The sequence below is a fragment of the Microcaecilia unicolor genome, chromosome 3 (genome assembly GCF_901765095.1).
Source record: "Microcaecilia unicolor chromosome 3, aMicUni1.1, whole genome shotgun sequence".
Classification (NCBI taxonomy): domain Eukaryota; kingdom Metazoa; phylum Chordata; class Amphibia; order Gymnophiona; family Siphonopidae; genus Microcaecilia; species Microcaecilia unicolor.
In genome coordinates, this window is record NC_044033.1 from 418,198,158 (window position 1) to 418,214,523 (window position 16,366).

General features: G+C 45.2%; 1 protein-coding gene across 1 annotated transcript in view; it reads right to left on the reverse strand.

The window, feature by feature from the left end:
• LOC115467115 (b(0,+)-type amino acid transporter 1-like) overlaps positions 1–16,366 on the reverse strand; it is a 45,834-nt gene that overhangs the window by 9,710 nt on the left and 19,758 nt on the right. The window contains 1 exon segment of the mRNA XM_030198813.1: positions 5,573–5,702. Coding sequence (XP_030054673.1) covers positions 5,573–5,702 — 130 coding nt within the window.

Genomic DNA, 16,366 nt, shown 5'->3' on the forward strand with positions numbered 1-16,366 from the left:
GAGGGTTCACAACGACTTGCTGCTTCAGCCTCACAATATCACAGAAAGTCTGTATTACTCTCAGTATTTTTACATAGAATCTGCAGTTCTACACTACAAGTCAGTCTGTGTATAACTCTGAAGGACAGATTTCAGAAAGGTGGGGGTGATACAGAACTTCTGTTTCTTCACATCCATAGGTCAAAAGGAGAAGCAGCAAATGTTATAGGTGACTCTCAGAAAAAGGACCAAGACATGACATTGTCAGCACAAAGAATGATACATTACCTGGTTAAGGGTATGCATTGCACTAATGTTTAGCACAGGGGTGTCCACCCTCCAGTGGCGGTCCTACATTAGGCCAACTGAGTTGGGGGGCCTCAGGTGGCACTCTTCAGGGAGCCAATGGAACGAACAGAAAAATTCTTTTCATGCAGGGACATAAATAATAAAATATACTTAGTCCCAGCACCCATTTACTTAGATACAGTGTAATAGCAGAGTGAATAGCATATCCAAACAACTGTCATTAGTAATTTGCTTTTTATAAAGGATCAGAATTCACAGCATCAACATTGCTCATCGAACTTTCAAAAGCAGCGAAGTGCAAATCTTCATCGATGCATCTTTTTCAATTGTTAAGGTAGCTTCACTTAGTTTAAGAACTTTTGTTTAAGAATTTTTATAGATATATCCTGAAGAACAGACCACAAAATATTCAAACTTTAGATGATCACACTAGCATCCCTAGCACCACTTAATTGGCAGCTGATTTCCACGCTGAGAGAACCTCCACCGACATGGCCAGTTTTCGTATCTTCCTCAGGGAAGAGCTTCAAGTTCCAGCCATGGCACCAAAGTGGGGTATGACACAACAAAGCCCATGACACTAATGGTAGAGGAGGAAAACATTTTTTAATTTATTCTTGTTTTTTTCCTCCTTTTGGAGAAAAAATTCATAGCTGCCGAGAGGGGGCAGGGGGACAAAAATTCCCCGGGCCCAGGCCTCCAAGGGGGGCCCGGCGCCGCAGTCCCACCGCCCTCCGTCGTCGATTGTCTGCCACCAGGCCGGGCACCCTGATGAAATCACAGCGCCTCTCACCTCGGTGTGAAAGCGCTGCAGGCAGCAGATCGCCTCCCTTCGGGCCTCCTGTGTCCTGCCCTCGTCTGACGTAACTTCCGCGAGGGCGGGACACAAAGAGGGAAGGAGGGCCGAAGGGAGGAAATCTGCTGCCCTGCTGCCTCTAGCGCTTTCACACGGAGGTGAGAGGTGCTGCGATTTCAATGCAGGGGGCCCGCCCGTGGCGGACAAGGGGGCGGGTGGAGGGCGGAGCGGCAGCAACCTCAGGGGGCGAGACCTTGGGGGCGGCCTTGCCCCGGGCCCTGCCCAGTCTCTCGGCGGCCCTGGAAAAATTAAACACTCCAGTGGAAACAAGAGAGTGACAAGGCATCTAATCACATTGGGCAGCAGTAGCACTAGTAACAATGAGCATTGTGACAAGGCATCTGATCACATTGGGCAGTGTAGCACTAGCAACACTACAGCTGAGCATGGAACCATGAGAGCAGACAAGGAAGTAGTAGGGTCTGGAGCAAATTGGGCAGGTAGTGATAGAGGTGGCATCAGCAGGAGCAGAGAGGAGCAGGGGTGGCATTCGTTTGTGTCTGTGGGATAAAGGAACCTGCTGGGGGAAAAATGACTGGAGTGGCAACTGGCAAAACCACAACAAGACAATGAGGGCAAAGAATGTGGACATGCATTACTTTAGCGCAGCTGTGCTATAAATACTTCACCCAGTCATATGGAATTCAGCAAAACTAAGCAGGGGGAGGTCTGTCTTTAGGAATACCTGCTTTTTGGCCAAGTCTGGCACTAACTGTGAACAATGTGGACAATATCCCTAAGGCAGTTAGCTTAGCGGGGTTTTAGGTGTAAACAATTTTTATTGATGACAGTACCAATTACACAAATCCAACATTGTAAATAATATGTTCAGGCAAACTTCCTACCTATTACAGCAAGTTCTCTTTTAAAAAAACAAAAATCGCCATCAAGTTTTAAACTTAAACAGAAGGACCCCCTCTGTCCTTGTCCATCTGTGTTATGTATGTAAACTAATAATAAAGTTATCAAAAACATCATCAACTAATTCCAAATGTATTATAACACCCTATCGCAGCCCTTAGTAGAGTCCACAGTACACTTAATGTTTTATCCTCAATATGGATTGAAATACCCCTTCCTCCCCTCCCCTCCCCTCCCCCCAACCCTCCTCGTTCCGCTTCCCTCTTAGCTTTATTGTACTTCTTTCCCTCCCCCCTTTCCCCCTCTGAGGCATCGTCTCCCTAGTCACAAGGATGTAGGTCACCTTTTATGTTACAGAGTTTGTCATGTAGGAATGTGAGGGTCCCCCAACTGATTAACAATATAGCTACGGGCACGAGGTGCAAGGGCATGTATATAATTTTTCCAAGTAAGATATATTTCTTTTTTGTCCTTTGAATCTCAGAGCGACAGCTCGTACTTCCATTAACAATAAGGCGTGAAATCTGTTACGCCATTGCCAGTATGTGGGGTATGGAGCTCTTGTTTAACCCAATGACCAGTATGCATTTTTTACCAACTAAGCAGGCCTTGTATACCAACAAATTATGGTGGACAGCACCAGCCCCCAACATGGCATCCATCCCTAATAGGGCGTGTTCCGGTTTCAGTGAAATGTGTTTATGCTCCAAATATCCTAAAAACCCAAATATTTTGGTCCAGAATTGTTGGATCTCTCGGCATTCCCACAAAGCATGATAATATGTACATGGAGCTCTTCCACATCTCCCACATGTTGGCTCTCCCACCCCTCCCATTTTGAAAAGCCGTAATTTAGACGTATAGGCCCTAAAAATCACCCTTCCTTGACATTCTCTTAATTCTGCGCTGTCTATTCGTCTAGGAATCTGTCGTATACTACTCAGCAACATGTGTGGTGTCACCACCCTCTTAAGGTCTGCTGACCATTTCAGTAGGAGATGGTTCATAGTTTTGTGTGCTTCACTTTGTAAAAGCCTTTTGTGAAGGAGCGATATTGATATCGCTTCCTCAGTGGGCATTTCATACAGTTGATCTATTTTGTTGGGCACATCCATAGTAAGAGACTGTTTGGGGATCCCTACAACATAGTGAGAGATCTGTTGATATGCGAAGGCATCCATCCACGATATTTCTCCTATCCCCAATGAATCCACCCCTTTAAGCTTACCAGTAGAGTCTACCAGGTCTTGTATAATTTTAAGCCCTTTTTGCTTCCAAATTTTAAATCTGAAATTATCCATTCCTGGAAGGAAGTCTCCATTCCCCACTATAGGTAATAATCCACTCTGATGTGCGTCAAATGCCCATTGACGGCTTAATTCTCTCCACACCAGTCTAAGTGGTCTAACCAACAAGCTGTTCCTTACATTTTTTGGCAGTGAGGACTGTTTGGCCTGCAACACATAGTGCAATTGCAGCGGGTTGACCCACATCTCCTCCACTGCCCGCGGTGTGTAGTAGGATGTATCCATGAGCCAGTCCCCCAAATGCCTCAGCAAACAAGCTCTGTTATAGCGCAATAGATTCAATACCCCCAGTCCTCCTCTTTCCCAAGTATCCAACATGCTTTGCCAATTTATCTGCAGCCGTTTCTGATTCCAGAAAAATTTTGAAAGCATGCTCATCAATTTCCTCCAATCTTTTTTTTTTTTTTTTAAAGAAAGCTTAGCGGGGTTTTAAAAAGGTCTGGACAGCTTCCTAAAGGAAAAGTCCATAGACCATTATTAATTTGACTTGGGGAAAATCCATTGCTTATTTCTGGGATAAGCAGCATAAAATGTATTGAACTTTTTCGGGATCTTACCAGGTGTTTGTAAACTGGATTGGCCATTGTTGGAAACAGGATGCTGAGCTTGATGGACCTTTGGTCTGTCCCAGTGTGGCAATGTTTATGTACCTAAGTACTCAGCAATGAGAATATCTATTCACTGGGCATGCTATTTGGTGGGAAAGAAAGGAAATTCTAGAATAGATTGTAAGCGCTACCTCTTACATATTTCTGTACAGTGTTGAGTACGTCTAGTAGTGTTATACAGGGCAACCAAGAGACTGAGCCGCCCCCTGCCCCCAGATGGCCGCTGCCGCCCCCCCCAGACCACCACGTATGCCAGACTACAAATATTGGGAGGGGGTGACGGAGTCCAAAGTGATGGGACACATTTTGTCCCACCTCCCTGTCCCTCGCCGCAACTCCACATACCTTGGCTGGCATGGGTCCCCAAGCCCCGCCAGCAGAAGTCTTTCTCCAGCACTGTTCTCTGCCACATTGCCTGCCCTTCGGCGGCAGGCAATACAGTGGAGAACAGTGCTGGCAGGGCTTGGGGACCTCTGCCAGCCAAACCAGAGGCCCCAAAGCCCTGTGTCTACTCATCTCCAGTCTCTAAGGGGGGGCCCGGCACCAGAATTTTCTCTCTCCTGCTCCTGTCAGGATGTGATCACCCGGGTCCCGTCAGTAGCAGGAGATAGTCAGACCTTGGAGCTGGGCCCCCTTGGAGGCCGGCCCAGGGGAATCTTGCCTACCTCCCCCCTCTCAGCGGACCTTGTGTTACGGAAATAAGTAGTAGGAGGAGTAGTGAATGACCTGATCTCGCAAGACTGTGGACTTGTGTGCCTCTCTCTCGTGACCCTCTCTGTACCCTTTCAATGCCTTCTCCAATTTATTTTAACAAGCTTTTGATTTCAGCAAAGTAATTTTCTGAAGGCAGCATCTTTCTCACCTTCTCTTTCTAAATGCAAGAAAGAAAATAATTCTTGTTTGTACTTTTCCTCAGTTTTCTGCCAAGCTCCTGCCATCATCAGTCATGGAATTTGGGAGAAGCAAGGTAAGGATAGAATTGTTTGGCTGCTTGTCAAAAAGTTGCAACATAATTGACATGACCTGTAGTTCTGCCTTCTCTTTCTCCTTCTCTCCTCCCAAAGTAGCTCTGCTATCTCTGACCCCATAGATCACAATGGTGTCAAAACAAATAGACATGAATAAGGATTTGGCTCACTCTGGCCCCACAGTCATTCAGTTTTTTTAAAAGCTACACAAATGAAAGTACTCTCATTCATCGTGTGTTACTATTAGTTTTAAAACCATTTTGTTTTAAAGTTAATAACTTCTTATATACCGTCTGCAAGGCCGAAGGCCATTGAAGGGGTGTACAATCAGGTAAAGTAGGTAATTCTGTCCCTGGAGGGCTTACAATGCAAGGGGGTCTTTTACTAAGGTGTTCCATAATTTTTATCTCAAGCTAAAAATCAGCTGGTGCTAGATGCTGACACACCCATTATATTCCTATGGGCATCTCAGCGTTTAGTGCCAGCTGATTTTTAGTGTGAGCTAAAAACACTAGCACACCATAGTAAAAGACCCTATAATTTCTACTTGAACAATCAAGGGTTAACTAGCTTGCCCAAGACCACAAGAAGCTGCAGTGGGATTTGAACTGGGCTCTCCTAGTTCTCTGCATGTTGCTCTAACCATGTGACTAGGCCCTAATAAAAACAGTAGCTTTTTCTTACCATATGGCCTTCTCTTGCAGCAACATAGCACATACGACCTCCACTGAAAAAAGTTCCATTTGCAGATCCAAATGTAGACAGTGCGACTGCTAGTGAAATCAGCCATGCCCAGCTTCCCAACACTTTATTTCTACAGGAAATTAAAAAGAACATATCAAGCAGAGGACACAGATAAAGCACAAAAGAGTTGGGAGTGAAAGAGTTTGGGAGATAGGGTGAGTGGGTGAGGGAAGAACCACAGGCAGAGAAGTTGAAGAAATGATCAAAGCAGTCAGAAAGAGGGAGATTGCTCTTCAAGAGATTTAAGACAAGGCCAGTGTCTTCTGGATGTTCCCTCTTTTCAGCAGGTTCATCTACAGTAGGGGTAGACTGACAGTGATCTGGGCCCCCGGGCAGAGAAAGTCATTGGGGTCCCTGCTGCCACTGCCCCCATCTCCACCCACACCATTGCTTTCCAGCACCCCCCTGCACACTACAACCCCCTAGGCCTACCTTGAAGATCCCTGGTGGTCTAGTGGCCTCTTTGGAGGCAGGAAAGAACCCCACTCTTTCCTTCTCATTGCCGCTGATTTACTCTGTGCTGCCATTTCTTCTTAATGGCCGACGAGATTTCCTGCGGCAGTCTCGCGGGTCTCAGCAGTCTCATGAGACTGCCGTAGGAATTCTCAGCAGCCATTTTGAAGACAACAGTGGTGCCAGACAGAGCAGCAGCAGCAAGCAGGAAGAACAGATTTCTTTTCTGCCCCTGAAGAGGCCTCTAGACCACCAAGTCCCTTCAAAGTAGGCCCAGGAAGGGCCCACTGAGGCTCATGGGGCTGTAGTGTGCAGGGGGGAGAGAGGCATGGGGCCTGACCCAGAGCTTCTAGGCCTTCAGGCACTGCCCGGTTGCCCGTATGGTCAGTTTACCCCTGATCTGCAGAAAGATTGTTCCTGTATTTTTTTATAGCTGGGCCAACTACGTGTAACACTTTTCCTTTGGAAATGTACCAAATTACCTCATTATTAATGTTTAACAGTTAAAAGACCTATCTCTTTTGTGAGGCATTTAATTGAGTAATTGAAATCAGTCATATAAAAGACTCTGCTTTTATTGCTGTTTGTTGTATGTTGGGTTTTTTTGTTATATATTTTATTTTGAGTTACATTTTATTTTTTATGACTGTAAGTTGTAAGCTGCTTAGATGTATTAGATAGGCGTGATACAAATTTGACAAATAACCAAATAAAATAAATGTGCAATAAACCCAAAGAGGGAAAGGTTGAAGGGAGATGGAGGAGGGATAAGCAAAAAGTGCCACCTTTTGAGGTTGCATAATGGTTAAACAGCAGACTATAAAACCAGGGTTCAAGTCCCACAGATCATTCCATTGCTTCAGTTATGAATTTAAATCACCAGCCGTTTTGGGCACAGACGTATCTATAGTACCAAAACTGCATCTTATTTTCAGCATGGGTTTGGAGCACAGACTTAAATCCTGGCTCTTCTTGACCACAGTCTTGTAATTTTCAGCCCTTTCGGAGTTCTATCCAGAGCAACAGGGAGCAGTAAGAATTTTGGGGTTATATCTAGAGTGTTTAGCTACTACATGTTTTTTGTTGCTTTTTTTTTAAATATTGGTTGCACATAAGTACATTAGTATTACTGTACTGAGACAGACCAGGGGCCCATCAAGCCCGGTATCCTGTTTGAAACAGTGGCCCATGCAGGTCACAAGTACCTGGTGATCCCAAAAGAGTAAAACAGATTTCTTACTACTTTTCCTAGGAATAATCAGTAGATTTCCCCAAATCCAACTTAATAATGGTTTTGGGACTTGGGGAAATTCATTTCTTGAAAGGAATGGTTCATTTGTTCAGTCAATAGTAATGTAATCCATCCTCTTCCTTCCTGTAGACAATGTTTCCAATGGATTGGTTTTGCACGTACCACAACGGTAATAAACCTCACTTCTAAGCCAGAATATATGGAGTATGATCTCAGTCTCTCAAATTTACTGCTAATGCTAGTACTGCTGGTACTTACATTGTGCCAAAGAAAGATGAACATCAGAAGGAATAAGAGGTAACATGTAACATAAGGGTAGGAGTGGGGAAGTGAAGAGAATGAATCAGGAATTGTATTGTAATTGATAATTTATGTGTTTAATGATGTAAATTGATTAGAGTATTTTATTTTGATGTAAGAAGGATGTAATCCTCATTTTCTATAGATCAGGATTTGATAGGTAATATACAGCTTTACTCTTTCTGCAGGAAGAGAATGAGACTTAGGTTAGGATACATTTAGTATGATTTTATGCACATTGGGACTGTTGTATTTTTTTATGCTGGTTTATTTTTATATTCTGTCTATTATATATGTAATGATGTACTGCTAAATCATGAGGGGCATTTTCAATATGATGTCTAAATCCAATTTTGGACGTTACAGGTGGGAAAGCGCGGGTTATAAATGTTACAATACAATACAATGATATTATATAGGGAGCCCTCCAAAACCCACCAAAAACCTAGGGGGTCTTTTACAAAGGTGTGCTAGCGTTTTTAGAGTGCTCTAAAAATTCATATGAGAAATAAATATATGAGTGTCACAGTTTTAAATAGGGTTTCCAAATAAACTCCACACAACCAAGGGATTTAGCAAGACCATGGGGTGTTGGTGTCTGAGGATCTAAAGGTGAAGAAACAATGTGACAAGGCGACAGCCGTGGCCAGAAGGATACTAAGCTGCATAGAGAGGGGCATAACCAGCAGAAGAAAGGAGGTGTTGATGTCCCTCTACAAGTCATTGGTGAGGCCCCACTTGGAGTATTGTGTTCAGTTTTGGAGGCCGTATCTTGCTAAAGATGTAAAAAGACTGGAAGCAGTGCAAGGAAAAGCTACAAAAATGGTATGGGATTTGCGTTGCAAACTGTACAAGGAGAGACTTGCCAACCTGAACATGTGGGGGTGACAAGATACAGACGTTCAAATATTTGAAAGGTATTAATCCACAAATGAACCTTTTCCAGAGACAGAAAGGCGGTAGAACTAGAGAATACAAATTGAGGTTGAATGGGGGGCAGACTCAGGAGTAATGTCAGGAAGTATTTTTTCACAGAGAGGATGGTGGATATGTGGAATGCCCTCCCGTGGGAGGTGGTGGAGATGAAAATGGTAATGGAATTCAAACATGCGTGGGATAAACACAAAGGAATCCTGTTTAGAAGGAATGGATCCACGGAATCTTAGCGGAGATTGGGTGGCGACGCCGGTAATTGTGAAGCAAAACCAGTGCTATCAGGCTTATTTTCAAAAGAGAAGGGCGTCCATCTTTCGACACAAATCCTCTACTACTTATGTCTACATCTTTACTAGTTCTACAGAGCACTGTTCAACTACAAATAAAAAAAGTTCCTTCTCCTTTAAGCTTATAATCTAGTCAAGACATGCAAACAAGTCGTGGACAGGATGCTGGGCTCAATGGACCCTTGGTCTTTTCCCAGTATGGCATTACTTATGTACTTATGTCAAATGGAGAGTTTCAGGAAATTTGACATCGTCATGTAATTTCAGTTTGGATCATGTCTTTCTACTGGTAAACAAATACTCAACGCACGTTATCATACATAAAAAATGACAATAATAAATGTTTATAAGCATAGGAGCTTGAATGTCAGACTTGTGAGTTCTTGTACCAAGTAGAGTGCTGCTGAGCCCGGTACTCAGACCAGGTTCTGCTTGGCAGCCAGACAACCCCGGGTTTCACCTGCGCTGACCGCCGTTCCCCAGAGGTTGAGCCCCTAGGTGCAGGCGGCCTGCAGGACTTACGAGACGGAGCTGGAAGTGGGGTGGTGAACATATCGGACAGGCAGGCAGCAGGCAAGAAAGTGATCCAGGTACAGGCAAAGTCAATAGGCAGGCAGCAGGCAGGGGAGTAATCCAGAAACAGGCAATGTCAACAGGCAAGCAGAAGGCAGGGGAGTAATCCAGGTACAGGCAAAGTCAGTAGGCAGGCAGCAGGTCAAGAGAGTAATCCAGGTACAGGCAAAGTCAATAGGCAGGCAGCAGGCAATGGAGTGATCCAGGTACAGGCGAAGTCAGCAACGAGGGACAAGAAGATAAGAAGCAAACTACTGAGCAAGTAACACCTACCAAAGTAGAAGCCGAAGCATGGAGTCCAGAAAGAGCTCAGCTGATAAAGTGCTGGCGTCTGATATCAGCAGGGACCAGCAGGGAGAAGGAGCACAGCCATAGGACAAGAGCAGGGGAAGTAAGAACCGGAAGACCAATAGGAGAGAAGCAAGGGAAGCCAGGCAGAGGGAGAGCAGACACAGGTGGGTGGAAGCAAAGCAATTAAGGAGCCTGCAACCACCGCTCTCTGAACAAACCCAGAGAAGAACTACACACACATGGCTCAGGGCAGTGCCAGTCAAGTGTGCGTGTCGACGGGACCCTGCGCAGCCTGAGGACGCCGCTTATGTTGAGGTAGGGGACATGACATTGGGAGCTTATTTTCAAAACAAAAAAATGTCCAAAAGACATCATAAGGTGGCAGAAGGTCGTTTTTCTCTCAAAAACATCCGGGTTGGAATTTTCAACACCCCGAATTTAGATTTTTTGCTTCACAGTTAGTCCAAACTTCAAGAGAGTGTGTTGGGGGTGCATTTTGGGTGGGACATGGGCGGCACCAAAATATAAATGTTTTTCTGCAATAATGGAACAAAATGAAAATGTCTAGGGTCAGAATTAAGACTTTTTGGCTAGACCTGTTTCAATCCGACTAAGTGACCAAAAGATGTCCTAAATGACCACTGAAAGGATTAAGACATAAACCCCCTTTCTCCATCAGTGGTCACTGATCCCTCCCACCCCCCAAAGCTCTGAAAGAAACAGTACATACCAACCTGTATGACAGCTTCAGATGTTATGGCCAGTCCTATTAGAGCACCAAGCAGGTCCCTGGCGTAGCCTAATAGTCTGTACAGTGGACTGTAGAGAAGGGGACGCATGTCCATATCTTACTCTAACTGGTACATATGTGGTGGAAAGTGTGAGCCCTCCAAATCCCACCAAAACACCTGCATATAGGTGACACTTGCAGGCATAGGGCTAGATTCTATATATGGCGTCTGAAAATTCTGTGCGGAAAAAAATACGCCTAGGCGTGTTCCCTAAAGCATGTCTATATTTTATAGAATAGGCTTAAATTTCCTTGCGGTATATAGAATATGCCTAGCTCCGGTCCGTGCCACTAAATTTATTCACAGTCAATTACACCAACTAAAACCTGGTGTAAATCCCAATGCCTAAATTACGCGCAGAGTGGGTGTATTCTACAACAACGTGCATAGGTTTTAGAAACGCCCATAACCCGCCCATTCCATACCTATTAGAACACCTACTTTTCCATTATGTGACTTAGAATTTAGGTGTGTAAATTCTAATTAATGCCAATTAGTGCTGATAATGTAACATTCAATTATCAGCGCTGATTGGCATGTTAACTAATTAAGTTATGCACATTGTCATGGAATATGCTCTGATTTCCACGTGGAAATCTTGGCGCGATATGTAGAGTCTGGGGGATAAGGGCTATTGTAGTGATGTACAGTTGGGTACACTAGGGGCCCCTTTTACAAAGGTGCGCTAGCATTTTTAGTGCATTCTAAAAATCAGCATGCGCTAAATGCTAAGATGCCTATTATATTCCTATGGGCATCTTAGCATTTAGCGCACATAAATTCTGGGATCGGCGCGCACCAGTCTCACGCCAAAAAATATAACATATACTTTTAGCGTGGGGGCATGTTTGGAAGCGGAGCGTAGGCGTGCCCTGCGCTAAACAGAAAATCAATGCATGTTGCCAATTAGTGTGGGTTTAGTATGGGAGCCCTTCCACCTAGTAAATAGGTGGAGGTAAGGGCTCCCACTCTAATGGCTGTGCGCTAATTGGGAAATTAGCACATGGCCACTAATAAAAAAAATGAAACTGTGGACATTTTACCGCCACACTGAAAGTGGCCTCAGTGCATGGCAAATCCATGTGCTAAAAATAGCGCAGGCCATCTTTTAGCATAGCTTAGTAAAAAGGCCCAATCCAGTTTCTCACTCTCATAATGCAGAACAAAGAACCCAGCAGAGCCAGATTAACTATCCTATAAATTATTTCTAGTTTTAGATAAATCAGGCTAGAAGCTCTAATTTAGCATGAACAAGCTTCTGAGCACTATCAACTTCCACAAGTCAGAAATCAGACCAAACCTTTTCCTGAGACAAAATGGATTCTTTTCCCTCTTAATTTCTCTTTGAATTAGTTTTCAAAGTCTGTAACCTGTTTTTCTTTTGGGATACATAAAAATAATTTCAACCTACCCACAACTGTAGACTCTCTCAGAGACAAAGTCACTGTTTCACTTTTAAAGTATGTTTATGTATGTTAAAATCAAGGCTTTTTTTGTGCCGGTACGCACTGGTACGGCATATCGGCACCTTTTTTTCCCCTGCAGCTGGCCTACACCCTTTCCTCTCACTCCTCTTTTCCGCGCAACCCTCCTGTTCTTTAGCGACTCGGCAGCGATTAAGAGAGGCTGCCAGCGTCGGGGCCTTCCCTCTGTGAGTCCCGCCTATTCGGAAACAGGAAGTTGAAACAAAGTAGGCGGGACTCGCAGAGGGAAGACCCCGACACCCTCTCTTAATCACTGCACTGGCTGATGCAGGGGTCTGGACTCAAGAGGCAGGCAGCGGGAGAAGGAAGATGGGCGGGGGGAGGAAGAATCGATGGATAGAAGTGGAGGACATGGGGAGAAAAGAATCGCTGGACATGGATGAGAGGAGAGGGCAGAGGAGAATCGCTGGACATGGATGGGAGGGGAGGGCAGGGAAGAGAGAATCGCTGGACATGGATGGGAGGGGAAGCAAGAAGAGAGAATCGCTGGACATGGATGAGAGGGCAGGAGAGAGGGGAGACATGCTAGACATGAATGGGAGGGGAGGGCAGAGAAGAGAGAATCATTGGGCATTGATGGGAGGGGAGGGCAGGGAAGAGAGAATTGCTGGACATGGATGGGAGGGAAAGGCAGCGAAGAGAGAATCGCTGGACATAGATGGAAGGGGAGGACAGGGGGCAGAGGAGAAATGCTGGACATGGATGGGAGGGCAGGGAAGAGAGAATCGCTGGGCATGGATGGGAGGGCAGAGAAGAGAGGAGAAATGCTGGAAATGGATGGAGAGGAGAGCAGGGGAGAGAAGAGAATTGCTGGACATGGATGGTTGGAGGGGAGGGCGGGGGAGAGAGAATTGCTGGACATAAATGGGTGGAAGGGTAGACAGGAGAGAGAGGAAAATGCTGGACTTGGATGGAGGAGAGGGGAGAGAGAATTAGTGCTGGATATGGATACAGGGGAGGGAAGAAAGAGGAGAAATGCTGGACATGGATGGAGGGGAGGAAAGAGAAAAGAAGAAGATGCACATGGATGGCGATGAGGGAAAGGAAAGAGAAAAACTGCACATGAATGGAGAAAATAGGAAAAGCTGGATCCATGTTATACCTCCTCCAGTCAATTCCACAGAGGACCCAGCTTTTACCTATGGATGTAGGGCAAGAAATGAAGAAGAAGAAAGGAGGAAAGTAAAGAAATAAAATGAAAGGAAGCCCTGGAAACGGAGTTAAGAGAACAGATAGAGAGCAGCAGAATCAGAGACTGGGACCAACATGATCAGAAAAACAATGTCACCAGATAAAGGTAGAAAAAATCATTTTATTTTCATTTTAGTGTTTGGAATATGTCCAATTTGAGAACTTACATCTGTTGTCTTATTTTCCACTGGGTATACTGGAGCTGTAATAGCTTACAGAAATTATTTATAATGAAAAAAAAAAATCACAAGTTATATGTTTCTCCTATACTGGTGTTATATTTTCAATTATGCCTGTTTATATGCACCATGGCTGGTATAAGGGTGTGTGACTAATGTGGGTGTGACTATCATAGGGGTGGAGCCATAGATGGTGACCCTGCCCATAATGAGTACCAGTACCTTTTTTCCTACAAAAAAAAGCACTGGTTAAAATTTATGCTTATGTTTACTAAGGTGCTCTATAGGTGTGTGAGCAGTTTTAATACACATAAATGGTGGATGCGCATTAAACGCTCTGCCCTGATGACTCTGCTTCAGTCGCAGCCCTGTGCCATGGCGGTTATCTATTTTCACATACTCCTCGCCCTGCTGGCCGTGGGGGCGGTGTTGGACTACTTCTCTCTCCCTTCTCCAGATTTTAACCCCTTCTTCCACCTCAATCTCACTGTTTTTCCTCCTTTGAAGTCCACTCTATCCGCCTTTTCTCTCCTCTGCCTCTTCGAATAGCGGTCATTTATCGTCCCCCTGATAAGTCCCTTACATCCTCTCTCAGTGACTTTGACGCCTGGCTTGCCTTCTTCCATGATCCTTCCTCCCCCTCTCTCATCCTTGGTGACTTTAATATTCCTGCTAATGATCCTTCCAACTCTTATATTTCCAAGTTACTCGCTTTAACGTCCTCCTTTAATCTCCAACTATGCTCCACCTCCCCCACTCATCAAAATGGTCACTGTCTTGATCTCATCTTCACCTCCAACTGTTCACCTTCTAGTTTCCTTGCCTCTGATCTTCCCTCTGATCACCTTCTTATAACTTTCACACTTAAATCTCCTCCCTCCCAGTCCCGTCCTATCTTATCTAATTTATCTAGGAATCTTCACGATATTGACCCTTCATCTCTATCCTCCCATGTTTCAAACCTCCTCTCTACTGTGGCACCATCCACGTCTGTCAATGAGGCTGTTTCTTCTTACAACAATACTCTATCATCTGCCTTAGACACTCTTGCACCTTTGATGACCCGCCCTGTAAGGCGTACAAAACCCCAACCTCGGCTGACTTCTAATATCCACTACCTATGTTCCTGTACCCGCTCCGCCGAACGCTTCTGGCGGAAATCTCGGGCCCTTGCTGATTTCTTACACTTTAAGTTCATGCTGACCTCTTTCCAATCTGCTCTTTTACGTGCCAAACAGGATTATTATATCCAACTGACCAACTCTCTTGGCTCTAATCCTTGACTTCTCTTCACCACATTGAACTCTCTCCTCAAGGTGCCCCCTCCCCCAACTCCCCCTTCATTATCTCCTCAGACCCTTGCTGAATTCTTTCACAACAAGGTTCAAAAGATAAACCTTGCTTTCTCTACCTCACCACCTCTCCCTCCACTAGTCTGTTCCCCTCTCTCTCCTTCCCCTCATTCCCTTTCCTCCTTTCCTGAAGTTACTATTGAGGAAACTACACTTCTCCTTTCTTCCTCAAAATGTACCACCTGTTCCTCTGATCCCATTCCCACCCACCTTCTTAATGCCATCTCTCCTGCTCTTATTCCTTTTATCTGTCACATTCTCAATCTCTCACTTTCCACTGCGACTGTCCCTGCTGCCTTTAAACATGCTGTGGTCACACCTCTCCTTAAGAAGCCCTTACTCGACCCTACTTGTCCCTCTAATTACCGACCCATCTCCCTCCTTCCTTTTCTCTCCAAATTACTTGAGCGTGCTGTTCACCGCCGCTGCCTTGATTTTCTCTCCTCACATGCTATTCTTGACCCACTACAATCTGGTTTTCGCCCTCTCCACTCAACTGAAACTGCGCTTACTAAAGTATCCAATGACCTATTACTGGCTAAATCCAGAGGTCAATATTCCATCCTCATTCTTCTTGATCTTTCCGCTGCTTTTGACACTGTCGATCACAGCATACTTCTCGATACCCTGTCCTCACTTGGATTCCAGGGCTCTGTCCTTTCCTGGTTCTCTTCCTATCTCTCCCTCCGCACCTTTAGTGTTCACTCTGGTGGATCCTCTTCTACTTCTATCCCTCTGCCTGTCGGCGTATCTCAGGGTTCTGTTCTTGGTCCTATCCTCTTTTCTATCTACACTTCTTCCCTTGGTTCATTAATCTCATCCCATGACTTTTCCTACCATCTCTATGCTGATGACTCCCAAATCTACCTTTCTACCCCTGATATCTCACCTTGCATCCAAACCAAAGTTTCAGCGTGCTTGTCTGACATTGCTGTCTGGATGTTTCAACGCCACCTGAAATTAAATATGACCAAAACCGAGCTTCTCATTTCCCCCCCCCCCCAAACTCACCTCCCCGCTCCCCCCGTTTTCTATTTCTGTTGATGGCTCTCTCATTCTCCCTGTCTCCTCAGCTCGAAACCTTGGGGTCATCTTTGACTCTTCTCTCTCCTTCTCTGCTCATATCCAGCAGATTGCCAAGACCTGTCGTTTCTTTCTTTACAACATCCGTAAAATCCGCCCCTTTCTTTCCGAGCACTCTACCAAAACCCTCATCCACACCCTTGTCACCTCTCGTTTAGACTACTGCAATCTGCTTCTTGCTGGCCTCCCACTTAAGTCACCTCTCCCCTTTCCAGTCGGTTCAAAACTCTGCTACCCATCTCATCTTCCGCCAGGGTCGCTTTACTCATACTACCCCCTCTCCTCAAGACCCTTCACTGGCTCCCTATCCGTTTTCGCATCCTGTTCAAACTTCTTCTACTAACCTATAAATGTACTCACTCTGCTGCTCCCCAGTATCTCTCCACACTCGTCCATCCCTACACCCCTTCCCGTGCACTCTGCTCCATGGATAAATCCTTCTTATCTGTTCCCTTCTCCACTACTGCCAACTCCAGACTTCGCGCCTTCTGTCTCGCTGCACCCTACGCCTGGAATAAACTTCCTGAGCCCCTACGTCTTGCCCCATCCTTGGCCACCTTTA